General features: G+C 44.6%; 1 protein-coding gene across 2 annotated transcripts in view; it reads right to left on the minus strand.

Moving 5' to 3' along the window:
- Positions 1–22,693, minus strand: part of FKBP8 (FKBP prolyl isomerase 8) — a 237,154-nt gene that overhangs the window by 170,685 nt on the left and 43,776 nt on the right. For both annotated transcript variants that reach the window (XM_073595977.1, XM_073595969.1), the window contains exon 2: positions 15,015–15,325. In XM_073595977.1, the coding sequence (XP_073452078.1) occupies positions 15,015–15,297 (283 nt within the window). In that variant the 5' untranslated portion in view covers positions 15,298–15,325. The remainder of the gene's footprint in view (positions 1–15,014; positions 15,326–22,693) is intronic.

The raw sequence follows: 22,693 nt of genomic DNA on the forward strand, positions 1-22,693 counted from the left end.
ACATGCTTGGCCAGTCCATCACCTTTACCCTCAGCTTCGTTAGCAAGGCAGTGGTCATCTTGGAGGTGTGTTTGGGGGTCATTATGTTGGAATACTGCCCTGCGGCCCACTCTCCGAAGGGAGGGGATCATGCTCGGCTTCAGTATGTCACAGTACATGTTGGCATTCATGGTTCACTCAAACTTTAGCTCCCCAGTGTCGGCAGCACTCATGCAGTCCCAGACCATGACACTCCCACCACCATGCTCGACTGTAGGCAAGACACACTTGTCTTTGTACTCCTCACCTGGTTGCCACCACACACCCTTGACACCATCTGAACCAAATAAGTTTATCTTTGTCACATTAGACCACAGGGCATGGTTCCTTCCAGTAATCCATGTCCTTAGTTTGCTGAAGACAAGCAGACTGTTTGCGGGCTTTCTTGTGCATCATCTTTAGAAGAGGCTACCTTCTGAGACGACAGCCATGCAGACCATATTGATGCAGTGTGCGGCATATGGTCTAAGCACTGACAGGCTGAACCCCCACCCCATTCAACCTCTGCAGCAATGCTTGCAGCACTCATATGTCTTTTTACCAAAGACAACCTCTGGATATGATGCAGAATTTTTTCACTTTGATTTTTGGGGCGTCTTTGAATTCAGACCTCTGCGGTTGATAATTTTCATTTCCATCAAACTATGTGGCATCCTTTCGTTCCTAACACATTGCCCAGTCCATATTAGTATACATATCCAGCATGATTTCTTTCCCCATGGAGATACTATGTGTTTTCAAAGTGTATAATATACCGGTAATTGTGTACAATAATAATATATATATACATACATACGTTTTATTTTCCACTAGAATGAAGATATGTTAAATGCTTGTAATACGATGCCTTCCTAAATGTTAATTAATGAGACTGTCAATATATCTGGACTTTTCAGCTGCAAGACACCGTATCATGCCTAATTCCATGAATCCAGACAAACAGTGGTGGAGCTGCTAATGAGGTCCCAGCTCAGGGATCCTTAAGCCCCAGTCTTGTTATTCCAACTGTGCATAATAACTAGATTTAAAGCTGCCCAAGCCACTTGTTTCACCTGTCCTTAAGCATGCATCATTTCTCCATATCCTGCTGTCTTACCGCTGCAAATGCCGTCTGTCCTCACTGGCCCGCCAGACTATTCTGGCATCTCGTAAATCACCTCCTTCAGTCACGTTTTTTGCCTATAATGGCTTCCTCTGGGCCTCCTATATTTCACCTGGGTGACAGCTAATATATTCCCGGCATCATGGTTCAGTGCTGAAACCCATGGCAAGCTGACTATTAATGACTTTCTGAATAGAAATAATCATTGATTCCTACTCCCCCTGGTGTCTCTGGATCAGCTCACCTGCAGTCTGGGGCATTTGTGCATTATTTAACACCACTTCATTATGAAAACACTTAAAGAATAACAGACTGCAGAAAGAGTGTGTTTAAAAGGAATAGCTTGAATTTATTAAAAAGGTATGACAAATTTAAGGACACCAGTATCTGCCCAGCTACACTTTTCCAATATGTTGTGAAGAGTTGAACTTAAAAACCACAACTAAAAGACAAATATTACAATAGGACACAGGCAATAAGGGCAATTCAACATCAGCACAAAATGATTGTTTGACCAACAAAACAAAAACACACAGTAGGCTATGATATTTTTCTAGCTCTAAACAGCTTCATTCCAATGCATTATTATTATTATGATACAGGATTTATATAGCACCAACAGTTTAGGCAGCACTTTACAATATAAAAAGGGAGACAATACAGTTACAATACAATAAATTACAATTGGGTTAAGAGGGCCCTGCTCAGAATAGGAAACAAAGATTAATTTTACGCCTGATGTCAAAAAGTTTAAAAAATAAAAGTTCAGTTTGCTATAGTTTAAAGTTATAGATCAAATGCCACACTTGCTTCCTTTGAAATGCAAGGACATGTTTCCATCAATCTTTAAAGGGGTTGTAAAGGTAAAAATTTTTTCACCTTAATGCATTCTATGCATTAAGGTGAAAAAACTTTTGACAGTACCGCCGCCCCCAGCCCCCCCGTTTTACTTACCTGACGCCTCGAATCTTCGCTGCTCGTCCTCGTCATCTTCATTGCAGCTCAGCCTGGTCTCTGATTGGCTGCAGTGGATGGATTGAAAGCAGCACAGCCATTGGCTCGCGCTGCTGTCAATCACATCCGATGACGCGGCGCGCCGGGGGGCGGGGCCGAGTGATACAGCGCGCGGCTATGGCCGCCGGCTGTATCACGGGAGCGCGCCCGCAAGCACTCACCACCATGCGAGGGAGCTCGCATTAAGGTGGTAAATGCTTGCGGGGAGGAGCTGAAACAGCTGCCGAGGGACCCCAGAAGACCAGGTTCGGGGCCACTCTGTGCAGAACGAGCTGCACAGTGAAGGTAAGTATAACATGTTTGTTATTTAAAAAAAAAAAAAAAAAAAATACCTTTACAACCCCTTTAAGGCCCCATTCACACATCCTTTTCCCTTCTTGGCTTTTTCCTTCCCTCTGATATAACAAAAACCTGGTTATCCAACCCTGTTTCTATTTAGTAGTCTTAGATTAGCTAATATAGCAGTGCTATTCATTTCTGTACATTTTGTGATCTGAGGTATTATGTTACTTGCACTTATCCTGTTTGACTAAATTTTTGCGGTTCAGATATCGAGAAAGAAGAAGGCCGATTGGTACATCAACGTCTGTACAACCAGCCTGCTCATACATGGATGTTAATTAATTCAGCCGGCCCCTGTTAAGCCAGCTAAAATTCGATCAAAGCATGGCTACCATTACAGAGGATAGTCAGCGTTTGTTAGAAGGGGAAGGGAGCATTTTTAAGATTAGTAAGGTGTTAGACTGGAATTACACTTTAAAGTAAAAGTCCGGTCTAAACCTACTTGAGCTTAAAAACATTCCCACCCCCATTCTAAGCCCTATTCTAACTAGCCTATAGAGCAGTGGTCCCCAACATTTTTTGCACCAGGGTCTGGCTGCATGGAAGAAAATTGTGCCAAGGACCGAGGGGGGGGGTAAACGATTTTTCGCAGGCAACGGCTGGTGTTAGCACTTCAATCATCCTGGCACCATGCTTGATATGGTGTCAGGGTGATTGAAGTGCATTATTTCTATTTTTACATTGTAGTAATAAATCAAACAGTTAAACTCACCATAATGCAGAATCAGTGGGAGCCCTGAGCGTGTCACATGCCACTGTCGCCTGCCACCAGATGTGGATTGTCACTTGCCACGTCACCTGCCATGTGGCCTGTCACCAGATGCAGATGTCACTTGCCACGTCGCCTGCCACATTGCCTGTCACCAGATGTGGAATGTCACTTGCCACGTTGGCAGTCTGACACTAACTGAAATTTTGTGGGAACCAGTGACACAAATACAGTGATCAGTGGCAATGCTATACACTGTACTAATGACACTGGCTGGAAAAGGTTAACATCTAGGGCGATCAAAGGGTTAAATGTGTGCCCAACAGTGCTTGGTGTACTCACCATGAGGTGCTTTAAAGAATAAGCTCACTCTTAACCCAAAATAAATAAATGCACATTGTTTGCAGGTAAAAACATGTGCATTTATTATTTTTTGTTGCAGGAGCATTTAAAGCATTCCACCAGCGATCAGCAGATCACTGATGCCATGCGGGACTCCTACATACTTGTCACTTGTGAGTAACTCTGTGCTTCAGTATGATGGAGATGTGAATGGAAGGTTTCATTGTCTCATAAAAATAGTCAATAAAAGGATTGATTCACAATGTTAGCTCTGATTTCATTTCATTTTACTATACCAGTAATGCATGGAATTCCTGTGCTGTAAATTCCAAAAGTGTATTCTGCTTTAAAAATATATTCTTTTCACTCTGATAGATAGAAATATATAGTGTAGATACAGTAGATTCTCATATACAGCACTATCAGTGACTTCTCCTACCTTAGGCCTCATGCACACTGGACATTTTTACAGCAGCTGTTTTTGGCTTCAGACATTATTTTCTACAGTTAAAGGGGTTGTAAAGGTAAACATTTTTTCACCTTAATGCATTCTATGCATTAAGGTGAAAAAACTACTAACAATACCGCCGTCCCCAGCCCCCCCGTTTTACTTACCTGACCCCTCGAAATTCGGCTGCTCGTTCACGTCCTTGATTCCGCTGCTCAGCCTGGCCGCTGATTGGCTACAGTGGATGGATTGGAAGCAGCGCAGCCATTGGCTCGCGCTGCTGTCAATCACATCCAAGGACGCGGCGCGCTGGGGGGCGGGGCCGAGTGATACAGCGAGCGGCTATAGCCGCCGGCTGTATCACGGGAGCGCGCCCGCAATAACTAACCACCATGCGAGGGAGCTCGCATTAAGGTGGTTAATTATTGCGGGGAGGAGCTGACACAGCCGCCGAGGGACCCCAGAAGAGCAGGTTCGGGGCCACTCTGTGAAGAACGAGCTGTACAGTGAAGGTAAGTATAACATGTTTGTTATTTTTAAAAAATAAAAAAAATACCTTTACAACCCCTTTAAACTCTCCATCATGTTATCCAATGTGTCCATGCACACATAGGCTGTTAGTTTTTGGCTGGGACGTTTTTTGGCTTTTAGACCCCTTTCACACCGAGGGCGTTTTGCAGGCGCTATAGTGTTAAAAATAGTGCCTGCAATCCGCCCTCAAACAGCTGCAGCATTGTCTCCAGTGTGAAAGCCCGAGGGCTTTCACACCGGAGCGCTGCGCTGGCAGGACGGGAAAAAAAGTCCTGCCAGCAGCTTCTTTGGAGCGGTGAAGGAGCGGTGTGTTTACCACTCCTCCACTGCTGCTCCCCATTGAAATCAATGTGGCAGCGCTGGGATACCGCAGGCAAAACGCAGCTATTGCGGCGCATTGCAGGCGGTTTTAACCCTTTCTCGGCCGCTAGCGGGGGGGTAAAATCGCCCCGTTATCGGCTGAAATGCGCCGCCAAAAATAGCGACGTTTTACCACCGACGCTATGGGCGGCCAGGTGTGAAAGGGCTCTAAGACCCCTTTCACACCAAGATGTTTTTGCAGCGTTTTAGCGCTAAAAATAACGCTATTAAAGCGCTCATAAAACACTCCCCATGCATCTCAATGGACCCTTTCACACTGAGGCGTTGCGCTGGTGGGGCGTTGAGAAAAGTCCTGCAAGCAGCATCTTTGGAGCAGCTTTTGGGCGTTGAAATAAGCGCTTCAAAAACGCCCCTCTCCATTGAAATGAATTGAAAACGCTGTAAAAACGCCTGAATAGCCCCTATAATCCACCCTGAGCTGTAGAAAATTCACATTATCTCACAAAAAGGTAAACATGCAAGCAGAAAAAAGAGCATCTTACAACAGGACTGAACTTGTGGGAAGGTCAGAATGATTAAACAGACCATCAAAGTGCAAAAAAAACTAAGTTAAAGTCCCAAAAAAAAGAATTAATCCCAGAAAAATGAAGATTTGAAGTAAAACAAGACACTGCTTGTTACTTTACAAGACACTGCTTGTTTTACATGATCTCACAAATGATAAACATGCAAGCAGAAAGATAGCATCAATAACACATGCTTCAATAAGGCTTGAAAAACGCTGTTAAAACGCCTGCAGCGTTGCGTTAATTTTACCGCTAACGCCCCTAAAACGCTGTAAAAACGCTGTAAGAACGCTAAGGCGTTTTAGGGCATTATTGAAGCGCCTTGGTGTGAAAGGGGTCTAAGAAAAAACCCAAAACTAGTGGGTTCTGAGAAGAGTTTTTCAGCTGTAAAAACGCTCGAACGTCAAAAAACGCTGATAAACGCAGATAAACACTCAAAAACGTGGCTCACCAGCGTTTGACGTTTTTGATCCATTTTAAAAAAAAAAAAAATGAAAAAAAATAAAAATGCAAGAATGCGCAAAAAAAAAAAAAAAAAAAGCTAATAAATGCAAAAGCGTTGAAAAACTCACTGCAAAGCTACTGGCATTTATATAACTTTATTTTAACATCCGGTGTGCATGAGGCCTTAGGCCTCATGTACACGGAACGCTGAGGCAACCTCTTCTGAACTTTTTTTTTGACAGCTTAAAACCGGCGTTTAAAAACCCCTGTTTAGCCACGTTTGCATGCCGCGTTTAGTGGCGTTTTTCCGCGTTCGCATCTAGGAGCGTTTATTTAAGACCCTCCCAAAGCACAAAAAAACTATTTAACGATTTTAGCCATTCTGCGAGACCAGAGTAGCAGCAGCTGAGAGAGCAGCAGTGTACTTGCATCTACCTCAATTTTGGTGCTTTTACTATGGATCCCATAATGAGCATATGTGAGGAAATGCTCCTGACGTTGTTGATGAGGCTGGAAAAAGACGTCGGAAATTGCGTGCGAGGACCAGAGTTCGTTGCTACTGGACTCATCCATTGATTATGCAGCGCAAGTCTGTAGGATATTTTTCCAACATCTATGTTCAGCTGCGTAGTTTCCCTGATACATTTTTGTCCATTGCCTATATGGTCTATGAAGCACTGCAAGCAATTACAAGTCTTTAAAATATTTTTTTAGTGGTTTTTCATCATTTGCTATCATTTTTAAGTTTTGTAATGTAAAAAAAAAATATTATAATAATAAGTGTAAGGCTGACCGCAGGTCAGCCTGTTATTTTAGGAGGAGTCAGGCTGCATAAAGCCTGCCCTCCTTCTCCTTCCTATGGTCGTAGGATCTCGTGTGCGTCTGACGTCACTTCCGGGTTTTCGTCTCAGCAGGAAGATGTGCGGCTGCGAGGAGCGAGTCTCCCTATTTCAGCGGCAGGGTTACAGGTTTGGGAAAGGGGGGGGCACCGCTCGTAGTGACCGCTCTCCCTCACACAGCGCTACAAACTCAGAGCGACGCGGGCGGCCCTCTAAGTTCCGTCCTTCGTCATAGGAGCCGTGCCGGTGTCCGCACACACACACTCACCTCTGTCCTCCTCGCCCAGCTTGTCTCCCGGCTGGTGAGAGGCAGTGTGTGCGCTGCGGGAAGCTCTTGGGCACTCTCTGAGCGCTCTCTCTCTCCCCTCCTCCTCGCCGGGGACCTGTTGCTGAGGCTGCCTCTGGCCCCGCCCCCTCCTCTGCTCTGTGTCAGTAGTAGGGATGAGCCGAACACCCCCCTGTTCGGTTCGCACCAGAACATGCGAACAGGAAAAAAGTTCGTTCGAACATGCGAACACCGTTAAAGTCTATGGGACACGAGCATGAATAATCAAAAGTGCTAATTTTAAAGGCTTATATGCAAGTTATTGTCATAAAAAGTGTTTGGGGACCCGGGTCCTGCCCCAGGGGACATGGATCAATGCAAAAAAAAGTTTTAAAAACGGCAGTTTTTTCAGGAGCAGTGATTTTAATAATGCTTAAAGTCAAACAATAAAAGTGTAATATCCCTTTAAATTTCGTACCTGGGGGGTGTCTATAGTATGCCTGTAAAGGGGCGCATGTTTCCTGTGTTTAGAACAGTCTGACAGCAAAATGACATTTTGAAGGAAAAAACTGATTTAAAACTACCCGCGGCTATTGCATTGCCGACAATACACATAGAAGTTCATTGATAAAAACGGCATGGGAATTCCCCAAAGGGGAACCCCGAACCAAAATTAAAAAAAAAAATGACGTGGGGTTCCCCCTAAATTCCATACCAGACCCTTCAGGTCTGGTATGGATTTTAAGGGGAACCCCGCGCCAAAAAAAAAAAAAAAAAACGGCGTGGGGTCCCCCCAAAAATCCATACCAGACCCTTATCCGAGCACGCAACCTGGCAGGCCGCAGGAAAAGAGGGGGGGACGAGAGTGCGGCCCCCCCTCCCTCCTGAACCGTACCAGGCCACATGCCCTCAACATTGGGAGGGTGCTTTGGGGTAGCCCCCCAAAACACCTTGTCCCCATGTTGATGAGGACAAGGGCCTCATCCCCACAACCCTGGCCGGTGGTTGTGGGGGTCTGCGGGCGGGGGGCTTATCGGAATCTGGAAGCCCCCTTTAACAAGGTGACCCCCAGATCCCGGCCCCCCCCCTGTGTGAAATGGTAAGGGGGTACATAAGTACCCCTACCATTTCACGAAAAAAGTGTCAAAAATGTTAAAAATGACAAGAGACAGTTTTTGACAATTCCTTTATTTAAATGCTTCTTCTTTCTTCTATCTTCCTTCATCTTCTGGTTCTTCTGGCTCTTCTGGCTCTTCTGGTTCTTCCTCCGGCGTTCTCGTCCAGCATCTCCTCCGTGGCGTCTTCTATCTTCTTCTCCTCGGGCCGCTCCGCACCCATGGCATAGGGGGGAGGCTCCCGCTCTTCTCCTCTTCTTTTCTTCTCTTCTGTTCTTCTTCATTTTCTTCTCCGGGCCGCTCCGCAATCCATGCTGGCATGGAGGGAGGCTCCCGCTGTGTGACGGCGCTCCTCGTCTGACAGTTCTTAAATAACCGGGTGGGCGGGGCCACCCGGTGAACCCCGCCCCCCTCTGACGCACGGTGACTTGACGGGACTTCCCTGTGACGTCACGGGGAATGCCACAACTTCTATGTGTATTGTCGGCAATGCAATAGCCGCGGGTAGTTTTAAATGAGTTTTTTCCTTCAAAATGTCATTTTGCTGTCAGACTGTTCTAAACACAGGAAACATGCGCCCCTTTACAGACACACTATAGACACCCCCCAGGTACGAAATTTAAAGGGATATTACACTTTTATTGATTGACTTTAAGCATTATTAAAATCACTGCTCCTGAAAAAACGGCCGTTTTTAAAACTTTTTTTTGCATTGATCCATGTCCCCTGGGGCAGGACCCAGGTCCCCAAACACTTTTTATGACAATAACTTGCATATTAGCCTTTAAAATTAGCACTTTTGATTTCTCCCATAGACTTTTAAAGGGTGTTCCGCGGCATTCGAATTTGCCGCGAACACCCCAAATTGTTCGCTGTTCGGTGAACTTGCGAACAGCCAATGTTCGAGTCGAACATGAGTTCGACTCGAACTCGAAGCTCATCCCTAGTCAGTAGTGACTGAGGCTTCCTCACTTCATAGCTCCTCCTGTGTGCCAGTGTGTGATGTGTGCTACTCATCACTGTCATCCAGACACATGATCACCCTCCCCTTCCCCCTCCTCCTCCCCGATCATCACCTCCAACTAACTTTTATTATTATTAGCCATCTGTGTCCCCAACCACGAGATTCCCTTCACTTCCTGTCTACAACAGGAAGTCACTAGTTGTTACTAGAACTAGCACTTCCCATCCACCCCTGTTCTGGTGATAATTTAAAATATGGAATCATGCCTCCTAATAATCAATTACGGTTTCTTATGCATTTCATGGTTTTCTTGCAATTTATGATTTCTTTTTCATTTTTACGGTTTCTTTCTATTTACGGTTTCTTATGCATGTTACAGTTTCGCAGGTATTTTTGGTTTCTCATGCATTTTACGGGTTTGCTCATACATTTTGCTGTTTTCCCATGCGTTTTTTTGGTTTTCTCATGCATTTTACAGTTCTCTTACAATTTACGGTTTCTCATGTTTTTTCATAGTTTCATGCAGGTTACGGTTTCATGAAAATTTACGGTTTCTCATGCATTTTACGATTTCTCATGCTGTTTACGCTATTTACGTTTCTCATGTAATTTACGTTTCTCGTGCAAATTACATTTCATGCAATTTACGGTTCTCATGCAATTTTACGTTTCTTATGCGATTTACGGTGTTCTCATGGAATGTACGATTTCCTATGCAATTTGTCATTTCTTATGCCTATATGTTTCTTTCATTTCTTCACGTTTTTCATGGTTCTCACGTTTCTCTTTGTTCCCATGTTTTTTCCTTTGGTTCTCACGTTTTTCCATGTTTCTCACGTTTCCCACATTTCCATGCCTCTCACATTTTTCGTGCTTCTTACATCTTCCCATGCTTCTCACGTCTTCCCATGCTTCTCACGTCTTCCCATGCTTCTCACATCTTCCCATGCTTCTCACATCTTCCCATGCTTCTCACATCTTCCCATGCTTCTCACATCTTCCCATGCTTCTCACATCTTCCCATGCTTCTCACATCTTCCCATGCTTCTCACATCTTCCCATGCTTCTCACATCTTCCCATGCTTCTCACATCTTCCCATGCTTCTCTCGTCTTCCCGTGTTCTCAAGGTTTTCCATGTTTCTCTCGTTTTCCCATGCTTCTTTCGTTTTTTCCATGTTTTTCTTATTTTCACAGGTCTATTACGTTTCATGTCATGTGTTTTTATGGCATGGTCTGTCATTTGTTTCGCAGTGTTTTCATGCAGTTTCACAGTGTTTTCATGCAGTTTCACAGTGTTCTCATGCAAATTTTACAGTGTTCTCATGCAAATTTTACAGTGTTCTCATGCAAATTTTACAGTGTTCTCATGCAATTTGTCACTTCTTATGCCTATTCATGTTTTTTCCTATTTTCTTTAGGTTTCCTATTTTTCTCATGTTTTTCCATGCTTCTCGTTTTTCCATGCTTTTCTCGTTTTCCTGTGCTTTTCTCGTTTCCCCATGTCTCTTACGTTCATGTCATATGTTTTATGTCACAGCCTTTCGTTCGCTGCATTACCGTTAGCTACTGCTCACATTCAGGGTCTGTCACGTTTACAGATCCGTACGGGCTGAGGTTTCGTTTTTAATTGATTGTTGTCCCACAATCTTCTCGCCTGTTTTCCATACGTCATACGTGCACGTTCACCATTACACCTTTACTACTACCCACCACGGTCTGTGGGTACTTTAGCCCTGAGTGTTCGTTTTTAATTTCCTGTCTTGGCGTGGCAGGTTGCTCAGGCTCGCTCACTGCATACAGTAGGGGGGTGTCGTCATTAGGTTCATTTTTTACGCTCTTGGTCTTGTCATTTCTGCACTCACATCATCATACTTGTCAGGTATCAGGGGTGTTATGTCTTGGGCTGGTTATTTGTAATGTTATCTGGTTGCTTTCATACAGCTGAATTGTTTCATGTTCTACCACTGCAGATTACCCGTCACGTCTATGGGTTTAACAGATTGAGGTGATCGTTTTTAATTGGCTTGTTCGGTGGCAAGTCTTCTCATCTGTTCTTACGTTGCTTATGTATTTCGTACAAACTTACGTTTCTCATGCAGTTCACGTTTCCCATGCAAATTACGTTTCTTATGCAAATTACGTTTCTCATGTAATTTACGTGTTCTCATGTTACTTACGTTCCCCATGTTATTTACGTTTTCATGCTATTTACGTTCCTCATGCAATTTACGTTCCTCATGCAATTTTATGTTTTTCATATAATTTTATGCTTCTCATGCAATTTGTTGTTTCTATGTTAAACTCACTTTTATGTTTCTCTCGTTTTTTCCAGGTTTCTCATGTTTTCCCAAGGTTACTCTCGTTCTCATGTTCATCACACGTTCATTAATTCACGTTCTCATGCTACCGGTATTTCGCAGGTAGTTTGTGGTTTCTGGCAGCCTCGGTTTTTAGGCTGCTCACATTTCGTAAGCTCGCGCTATACATGGGTTTCGTTCCTTCACGTAGCTTACGTTCCTGGTGCAGGTTTGCTCAGTATGCTCACGTTTCTCTCGTAGTTCATGTTGCTGTCCCAGTGGTGTGTCACTTACACAAAAATAGGTTACCCAAGGGTCGGTGGTTCCTCCTTATCCATGCACACAACCTTTTTATTTCCTAGCTACTCTTGGCTAGGGTTGGCAAAGCATGGAACTATTGGTTAGTCAGCCATGGCAGCTCCAGCAGCCTTTAGGGGCTCAGGGGCTTTTGTGGGTTCTGAATTTTCTCAGTCCCTAGGCCAGTATCAGCAGGCTTCCTACTTGGTTCGGTTTTTGCCTCTTTTAACTCATATCGGCACAGCAGTGTCGGGGCGTATCTGATTGGGACTCAGCGTTTCATGTCGTTAGTAGACCCGGACAGGTTTTCTTCATTTGCTGTGCATTCTATTAAAGCCATCCTCAGGGTTCCTGAAAGTAGCCCTCCTGCTGTGATCAGCAGACTTCTCATCATGGGTCATATTATCCGTATTGTATCTATCACATTCCCATGGTCTCCTTCGTGTTGGGTACTAGCTCGGTGCTCAAGGCAGGCCTATACCCGGGTTTGGGTCATAAGAGACAGGAGCAGTTCTGCATATTTGTGCCTGGGACTTCAGCCGTATCGGGTAAGTGGAGGTCGTCTTGTTCTCTGGGTTGGCCCAGAGCCACTTTAGAAATACCACAAGCGGTTGGTATTTGGTAGATTATACGTAATTTCAGTGGGCTATAATTTGGCTTCATATTCATCCTACTGGTCATTTTTGCCCCCTTTCAGGCATACTGACCACTTAACCAGGGCACAACTCAGGTCTATGTTCTTTGTTGCTTTTTGTTCCTTTGTACACTATCCACAGATTGACTCCGAGTACAAGTGTAAGGCTGACCGCAGGTCAGCCTGTTATTGTAGGAGGAGTCAGGCTGCATAAAGCCTGCCCTCCTTCTCCTTCCTATGGTCGTAGGATCTCGTGTCCCACCCACCCATTCCCTTTTTCTTTTCTTTTTTCATTTTATTTCAATTCATACTTGGGTATGCCCCCTTTTAGGCATACTGACCACTTGACCAGGGCACAACTCAGGTCTATGTTCTTTGTTGCTTTTTGTTCCTTTGTACACTATCCACAGATTGACTCCGAGTACAATAATAATAATAATAATAATAATGCACCTTTAAAAATGCTTCAAAATGAAAATGCGGCTAAATGCCAGTACCGCGTTTAGCATCTGAAACGTCAGAAACTTCAGCGTCTGAACTCATTTTTTTGCCTTCAAAGAAAAGCTTCTAAACGCAACTGCCTAAAAACGACATTAAACAAACCTGTGTACATGTACACATAAGATAACATTGGATGAGTCCAGGGGCAGCTGAAAAAAGCAGCCAAATGCCTCTGAACGTCTGTTTACCAACAGCAGTGTACATGAGGCCTTATAGTCACTGAAGTGTTATCTCTGCTGGATTCCTCTGATGATTGGAACAAGCTGCAGAGGAGAGGGGGAGAAAGGGGGGGGGGGGGCAGCTAAGCTCTATGAAGTCTCGGGAACGAGCAGAGAGGGCATCATTCAAGCAAAATGACAGGAAAGTGGGTGGATCTAGACTCCAGAGCCAGACCATTATTGGTATCGCACTGTATTAAAGTCTGTAGCCCCTCCCACGGGTATTTAACTTGATTTTAACAGAATGGGAGCACTTCTGAGAGGGCTGGAAAGATTTTTTAGATATCAGCAGCTCACATAGAATAGATGTAAGCAAAAAAAAAAAAAAAATGAGGCTGCAACCACCTGCAAGTGGACGAACAGGAATGCTGACTGTGTAGTGGTAGCTGAATAGGTATATTTGTGGTGCAGTGATGGTTGAACAGGTTTGAGGGACTTTGAAATGATGCAACAGATGTGTGAGGGGTTGCAGAAGTATGCAGAGGGTACAGTGACAAAAGGTGTGTGTAATGGGTACAGTGGTGGAAAGGATCTGAGGAGGCTAAAATAGTGGAATAGGTGTTTGGGGAGATCAGCTGTGGAAATGGTGGACAAGGGATGCAGAGCAGATGGGTAGAAAATATCAGGTTGCTATGAGCAACACACAACAGCAGAGTGTCAAGTACAAGGCCTGACCTACGGGCCCACCCATCTCCCTGATGTTAAAGTGATTTGCGACCAGCAGCAGAAAACATTGGATGTGGAAGAAGACCATTCGCACATCTATACTCACTCCTCTTGTTTAAGGCCAGGTTCACACCTATGTGAATTAAAAACGGGTTTCCCCGCATCCAATTCGCATGGTAGGAGATTGTGACCGGCTCTCTATGGAGCCGATTCACATATCTATGCTGTGACTACAGTGTGAATTTGCACAGGAGCCCAGTGTGTCTTTTGGTCTGTTTCAGGTCCGAATTCAGCCCAAAAATTGGGGCTGAAATCAGACCTGAAACAGTGAACTGGGATGCACTGGATCCTGCTGTGAGCCGCATGCGGCAGTAGTGAACCCAGCCTAAACCGAGAGCAGGGCATGGGCCTGATGTGAGGTCTGAGGGTGCGGGGCGCGGGCCTGATGTGAGGTCTGAATATAGACATATCCAAATATAAACATGACTAAAATAAACAAAAAACATAATGTGTTTAAGGCCTCTTGCACGTAATACCCCTGTTTGAGCATCTACTTTTTCAGACGTAATTTCAGGCAGTTTTTTGTATGTATTTGCGAGTATTTACACACATTTTCGCGTATTTGTGTTCGCGAACTTTGACGCAAAATTTATTCTCGTGTTATATTTCTGCACGATATGCAAATGGACATCTGCGCACACTCGTGCGTATTTGCACACATGAGTCATAAATTACTGACCAAAAATGCAGATTTTTTTTTTTTTTTTTTTTTTTTTTTTTTACTGAACAATGCACGGCGCCTGTTTACGCACCTGTGTGAATAGGCACATTACAATTAATGGGCTGTATTTTAGCTGAATAAAGAGAAAAAAAGAAAACCGGACTGAGCTTTTTCAAGAGGCCTAAAACTTTCCATCATCAGTACATCTGAGTGCAAAAATTGAAAAAATAAGAGAAGGGTGTTCACTAGCATGCTGATTGTCTAATCTAAAATGATACTCGATGTGGAAAAAAAATTGCTGATCCTGGCTGTAGATAGTTATGCCAGTGCATAATAGCAGTGCAACTCTTGCCTACGTCAATGCATAAGGAAAAACAGCATGAAAACAATACATTAGCTAAACATATCCTTTTTTTTTTTAAAGCATTCAGATTCTTCACAGATTCATGCGGTAACAGAAATAGCGAGTGGAATCCAATAGGTAACTATAAGACAGACTGTTCGTCATTAATTCAGATTAGCATTTTCCCGTTCTGTGATCTCTGATGGAAATAGACCCAGACACAGCTGTACAGACCTGGGTTGAATAGGAAAGTATAACTGAATAAATTACAGGAGACAAATAGGAATCAACTTACCTAAAAGATCTATCCAGTCATCTTGTTCATTATGAAATGCATCATTGGCTGTTTCCTCTTTTTCTTCATTCTGCGTTTTCCCATTTTCTTGCCCCTCAACAGTTTCCAATAGTGGAAGATCACTCAGGTCATCATCTTCTCCAGTGCTGTCAATGATCTCAAACTCCTCAGTGCTGTCCAGAAGGGACGTCCTGGCTCTTGGTTTTGACTCATTTTCAGAAAGCTGTGCACTGTCAGATCCATCATCGTGTGTTGGTGAATCGTCTGCATCTGCAGAGGCCATCCTCTGGATGAAGTTATGAGGATGAAACCTATAGGGAAAAAAACAAAAATGAACACTCTTTTTACGAAACCATGTTCTGATTACCAGAGTCTGTCCACATGACATTCTACAATAAACATCAAATGTTTTTTTAGTCAGGCAAAGTTAAGATTCTATGGGGACATTAAAGGCCTCCTTCACACCAGTGTGAAGAGGTCAGTTTCTCTGCACATGTTCTGCAAGGGCACAACTAAATCAATTGTTCTCTATGTCCTCTGTTCACACCACAACGCTAGTATCACGTGCAGATGTTTTCTGAGCAGTCTTCAATGTTTATAAAACTCAATGAAGCGCATCAAAACTGATGTAAACTGATGTCTCTGCAAGTGAAATCTGCACGCTAGTTTCCATCTGTTTTTCTGCACATATGGTGTGAATGAGCCCTTAGAGCCCTTTCACACTGCCAGCGCCCGAGCATCGGCGGTAGTTTTTGCGGCGCTTTTCAGGCGCTAGCGGGGCGGTTTTACCCACCCTAACGGCCGAATAAAGGGTTAAAAACGCTTTGCAGGCGCACTGCCCATTGATTTCAATGGGCAGGGGCGCTTTAGGAGCGGTGTATACACCGCTCCTAAAGAGCCTCAAAGTAGCTGCTTTCAGGACTTTTTTTGACGTCCTGCCAGTGCATCGCCCCAGTGTGAATGCACCCTTACCGATGCCAAAAATGAGCAGGGAGCAAACACTGCACATGCACTGCAAATCAATTTTCGCTAAATAAAAATTACCAGCAGCAATGGAAAAACAGTGTTTTTTTTGCCAGAAATCACATGCATTCTACTATGCCCAAAAAAATAAATAAAATTAAAAAAAAACTTTGCATATTTATATTTAACGTTAATAACCGGAGCCCTGTAGGTCTGATTGGATTGCTATACCGACACCACTATTGTCACAGTGCAACAGTCCTTCTCTGCAGGTCTTTTCTACTAGAGCTGAAGGAGAATTAAAGAAAAGATAGACATATAGCACTATTTTACTGTACCCAGTTTTTACTTGAGACAGATGGCCATACTTCTCTTTTGGGTCACAGAAGAGCATGTCACTCCTTTGACCCAGAGCCAGCTAATAGCGGGCTATTGCCTGCTATCAGCAGACGTCACAGAGCCACTTCAGGCTCTGGAAGGGTCCCGAGAATAATGTCAGGATCCACCCATCTGTATGATTGACAGCTGGCCATTCTCTCAGTGTGTGGCTGGAGCAAGCAGAGCACAGAGTCCACGCCAAGAACACAGAGTTGAGAAATCAGAGGTCATATGATCGCTCAGTTCTCAGCCTTAGAGCCGATGTAGGTCAACTGCAGCATCACACTGGTGCAGTAACAGAGGAGAGTATGAAGGTTTGTCATTTTTCTATACCCCAAAATTCTCCTTTAAGCATTTTGCCCTTAATTCTGCTGGCTGGATAACAGGCTACATATTAATCATGTGCAACATTTTTATATGTATCTAACTAAATTATGCTGTATACACAGGGATGTTGTGAGGGCTTCTAGAAAGTCAAATGAAGCTTGAAGGAAACCATTGCAATTCATGCTGAGAGCAACTACCCTAGCTTGAACAAGTCAAACAGAGAACAAAGCACCAATGTGTTTATGGGCCTAAGAAAGCAATACAAGGTAAAATTGTCAATATAACACCATTCCCTGTATAACCCTTTAACTCAGCATGGCATTTGTTTCATTTCACGAATGGCAACTCTGGATAAGCATTGATCTGTTGCATCTCCCTGTACATTATTTATAAGTGCTACACATGTCTAGCGGTAGAAAAGGTAGGCAAGAGAAGAACCTGTTCCCTACCATACGCCTTTCTGAATCTGTTGGATATGTGGATGAGCTGGAAAAGATCATACCAATTGAAGAGACTTCCAGTTCGGGCGCCGCATGGAGAGGAGCTAGGAGACCTCAGCTCCCGCCGCGCTCCTTCGTATACTGCCACAAAGTCTGCCAGCCGAGAGGTATTCCCTCCCTAGACCCCTCTCTCCTCTGGGGCAACATTATGGACCGCTTTGTGGAGCGATCTGCCGCACGAACAGCCCCCGCAAGCAGGGGACACAGCACATGCTGCAGCCAACATGGCGCTGGAGGATTTTAGCGCTGGGAACACAGCACAGGTCCCTGCTCTCCCTCTGGAGCCCTCCACACCCACCCAAATGGACCCTGCCTCTCCTGCTAATATTGCACAAGCTATGGTGACCCTCCTCACCCCAATAGTCACTGAGGCAGTGGACCAAGCTGTCCTTAAAGAGCTAGAACACCTTCACAAGGAAATACAACAACAAACCCTCAGAATTGACCAGGCTGAGGACCGAATCTCCGCCATAGACAACGATGACGTCGCAACCTCTGCTGCCGTAGCCAGACTTCCCTCAATCCAGCGGGAACTCCAGGATAAAGTGGACGATCTCAAAAATCGTTCCAGGCGGAACAATTTACGTATCATAGGTCTCCCTGAATCCTATCCTGCCTCCTCGCCATATGCTCCACCATCATCCCGGAGCAGTTGGGGCTCCGCACCCCCTGTACGGTCGAACGGGTGCACCGTGTCGGTCAACCAGCGGAGTCCCGCTCCAAGCCCCGCCCTGTGATCATCAGGTACCTAAATTGTACGGATAAACAAGCCATACTCCAAAACATCTGGCCGCAGACGACCTCTCTCGCATGTGCAAGCTATGGGTAGGTGAGGTATATGGCTCGCCAGCTGTGGGTCCTAAGGCTGGGGTAGTAATTTTGCTCCACAAAAATCTCCGCCACACCATTCGCTCAGTTGAGACGGACTTGGAGGGCCGCAGACTTACCCTTTACCGATGGTTGCCTCACGTGACATCGAGACACCTAGGGCGTCTCACATCATACCGAGAGGGAATTCACCACCTTCTCTCCTCCCCATGACTCGTTTTCCCGCATAGACTACATTTTCTGCTCGCCGGGTATACTCCCCTTCATCTCCTCGTCGACCATCGAAGACATGGTCATCTCTGACCACTCCCCTATTATTGTTCACCTATCTGGGTTCTTAACTCCCCACAATGCAGGCACCTGGTGCTTCCCATCTTATTTGTCTAACAATGATTTTCTGCTCGCCCTCTGCACTGCCTGGGCTGAATTTGTAGAAACTAACGGAGCCTATCTTTCTACTCCAAATCTGTTCTGGGAGACGGGAAAAGCTTTTCTCAGGGGGCGCATTATTTCATATACAGTTCAATTTAAGAAGCAAACTCATCTCAGGAGGCCAGCAAATCCCTACGCCAGGAACACTCTGCCTTAACGCTAAACTACACTACAGCCAACTCACTCACATGGCAAGCAGCCAAGCATGCCTTTGACCACTGGTCTGCGCAACAGGAAACTGTTAGACAATCCTACTCTGCTCTCCAATTCCATAGATACGGAAATAAGGCAGGCAAGCTCTTAGGGACGCTGTGCTTGGGACATCGCCGGCCGACACATATTGGAGTCCTATGCGCCAGCTGAGATTAGCGCCATCCTAACCCAATACTATACCAATTTATACTCAGTAGACCCCATAGACGCAGAGGCAGCGAACAAATTGCTTGCGTCAATTAAACTACCTACTCTGTCCCCTGACCATTTGGACATTCTAAATGCCCCTATATCCCAGGAAGACATTTGCTCTACCATTAAAGCCCTATCCAGTGGAAAAGCCCCTGGCCCAGACGGCTTTTCAGCGGAATTCTTTAAAATGACAGCCGATTTCATCCCCAAGACCCTATCCCATGTTTATACAGCAATGTGAGCTGATAGCCCATACCTTCCCTCGGGCGCGCAAGCACACATCAAACTCAATGCAAAAAAGGGAAAAGACCCCCTTCCTACCGGGCTTGTATAGGCCTATATCCTTAATTAATGTAGACGCGAAAATTCTCTCCAAAATCGTCGCATCCCGACTAGCGAGCATCCTCCCAACAGTCCTCCACCCAGCCCAATCAGAATTTGTCCCGGGGCGATCTACCACTCTCAACATGCGAAATGTCCTCTTAGCCCTTGAATGTCTATGTCTTAGTCTTGAATGGTTTAGTCTATGTCTAAGTCTTGAATGGCTATGTCAAGGTCTCCGACCTTGACATAGCCATTATATCGCTCGATGCCAAGAAGGCTTTCGATAACATCATCAGCTTTTCCAGGATCTTCATGGTCATGAGAGCAATTGGACTGACCCTATTACAATTTGTCCAAAAAATGTACTCCTTACCGTCGGCCCGCCTTGTTACCTCCAATTTCGTTTCTCCCGACATTCCGCTCACCAAAGGCACACGACAAGGCTGTCCCCTATCACCTCTTCTTTTCAACATAGCTATTGAACCACTCTCCAGACTTTTAAACTCACCCTCAAGGGTTAGTGGTGTCGCGGTGGGCAACCAAGTTTTACGCTCCGCTCTATTCGCCGATGACGTCCTCCTATTCTCAACCAGTCCTCCCGCGGATATTTCACTCCTCCGAGACCTATCTGCGATTTTCCGGACCTGCTCGGGGCTCCGGATTAATTTTGACAAGAGCGAAATCTTACCTCTCAACCCACAGCTGGCTCGAGCTTGGATGAGCTCATCCCCATTCATAGAAGCAAAACATCATATCTACCTGGGCGTTCGCATTGGCAGGGAACCCTTCTCCCTATATAGCCTGAGCTACCCCCCTTTGATAGCCAAGATTGTACAAGAGTTGGAAGCATGGGCGGACCTACCCCTTTCACTATTTGGGAGATGTCACCTCTTCAAGATGGTCTCGATCGCGAGACTATTGTATCCATTACAGACCCTACCTTTACTAATGAAGCATACTGATGTTCAAAAGATACACACTGCGCTACTTGCATTCATCTGGCGGCGCAGAAAACCCTCGCACTGCGCTTCAAAAACTCTGTCTCCCGAAGTGTGAGGGTGGGGCAGGCCTGCCCAATATCAGATTCTACAATCTTTCATGCCTACTGAGACAAGGTATTGACTGGTTATCTAAAAAATCTCGTTACTCCAACTTCATGCTGGAGGGTGCCCTCATGTCTCAGTTTAATCTCCAGGCGTCCTGCATTCTAGGCTGCGTGCCCTTCCCCAGCCTTTGAGATCCGACCTCCTGATTAGAGACACTGTAATCGCCTGGATAGAAATACGAAAAATCCTGGGCCTACCCTCCACCATCTCAAAACACATTCCTATACTTGGTAACCCAATGTTCCCCCCTCTATGGATCATAAGGCTTTTACCCAATGGTCATCATCAAGCATAACTATCTCCGAAGTCATTGATCCTGCTCAAGGTACCTTCAGACACTTTTCAGAACTAACCAAACAATTGTCCCTTACACCGTCACAGGAGTTCCACTACCATCAGCTAACCAGCTACCACAGATCCTGCTGCAGCACTTGCCAACACTCCTTCATTGATGTCCTGATAGATCGGGATCAATACTCCAACCTCATCACCCATCAGGCTACAAAATACCACATTGTACCTTTCAAACCTTGGATCTCTATTCTGGACAACCAAGAGGCACCTGAGAAGATTCTCGCAGGATATAAAAGGGTACGCTCTCTAGTAATGTGCGAAACATGGCGAGAAACCCAGTTTAAAATCGCCCATATTTCCCGTTACGCCACAGCAAAACTGACTTAACCGACTCCGCAATGCCCTTGGTGCTTTATCCCAAGACCATCCTTGTTCCACAGATTATGGACTTGTCAAGCAATCTCCACCTTCTGGGACCAGGTGTTGGATTATATTGACAGATCCCAACATATACGTCTACCCAAGGACCCACTATTGTTTCTCTTCAGCTGCGACACTCCGCAAACCTCTCCACCAACGCCTACCCGTGCCTCTCTTCCTCAATGGGTCCATATCTGCCTACTGGCAGCCCACAGGGAAACAATGTATGCTTGAATCAACCCCTCTCCGCCTCAAATTGCCTTGGTCAAACAAGCACTCTTAAAACTATTCCACATTGAAAAATTGGATACCATTACTCAACACTCCACATCTCTGAAACGCTTTATTGCAAGGTGGCGACGCTTCATGGAGCACTCCTTTTCTCCAGAAGAAATCTCTTCCCATATGGCTCCCTTCCGCTACACGGATTGGTACCTGCGAGCAGATCTTGCTAACACACTGGGCAAACTCCGGATCCAGCCCACCTCTAATGCCCTAACTCCATATAGCCTCCCCCCCTGGACATTCCACCTAATCTATTTACTTAGGTTCTTCATGATTTGACATGATACATCCAACTTCTCTCTACAACGGTAGTGATCTCTCTACCCACGCTATGAGAAAACGTTAACATGCTTCCACTCCTTAGGCAGAGCCTTCAGCTAACTTCATTTGTTAGACCAGATCCAACATTATCAGTTTTATTCTCATTGTTTATAGGCCCCAAATCTCACAGTTTTATCCTGCACACTATTCTACATTATTTGTATTACTGTTTTCCGACTTATTACTCCCACATTTATGAACTGTGTACTTTTGTTTGTAAAAGCTCAACAAACATATTAAAAAAAAAAAAATTGAAAGCAGCTTGAGTTTTTGCCAAGCACAAAAAACACATTCTAATAAACATGACAAACCAGCATGGATTAAATTATATTATATGATGGCTAATGGATATTTTCCCAATAAAAAATATATACATCTATTTTTAAACTATCCTTGCTATGTGTCGCAAATCACAGGCATGACAGCCATTTTGCTGCAATAATTTCTGTAAGCATTGCATATTTTAATTTCTACATTTATGGCTAAAGCTGAACTTTAATGATTAAGGTTTGCAAGGAAGGCAAGCAACGGTGGAAAAGATTACGTTATATTCAGTAATTGCTTGGAAATAATAGCTGGTCCTAATAAGAGCTCTCCGCCTGTTTTAAAGCACCTGAAATATTACAGTGGATATTAAGTTACAACTGCCAGATTTGCGATTTAGAAGCACTAAATAAGTTACAGGGATCTTTCCCAGCTAATTAACGTATTTTAATGGTTCATAAAAGAGTTCTTTGAAATAAAAATGTTCCAGCATTTACCTCTGAATTTCCTTTCTTTTCTCCCTGTAGAAATTATATGCAGGGCAGCTTCAAATTAAATAACATTTACTGGCTTTTCTACAGAAATGGTAAAAAAAAGCCAAGCACTTGGAGGCTGATTTACTAAGGAGTTGAGAATCTTAAAGCGGATCTTCACTGAAATTGAGCACAACAGAGCAAAAACACTAATATTCAAAGCAAACTCCCCCATCCATCCTTGTCTCCATGCTTAAATTTTGTTGAGAAATCACCTTGAAAAAACCTCCCCTCTAGCATTTCTGGCTGTGGCTATCTTGAGTAAGGGCAAATCTATGTAGCATTTACTTCCTGGAATC

The sequence above is a fragment of the Aquarana catesbeiana genome, linkage group LG01 (assembly GCF_042186555.1).
Source record: "Aquarana catesbeiana isolate 2022-GZ linkage group LG01, ASM4218655v1, whole genome shotgun sequence".
NCBI classification, from domain to species: domain Eukaryota; kingdom Metazoa; phylum Chordata; class Amphibia; order Anura; family Ranidae; genus Aquarana; species Aquarana catesbeiana.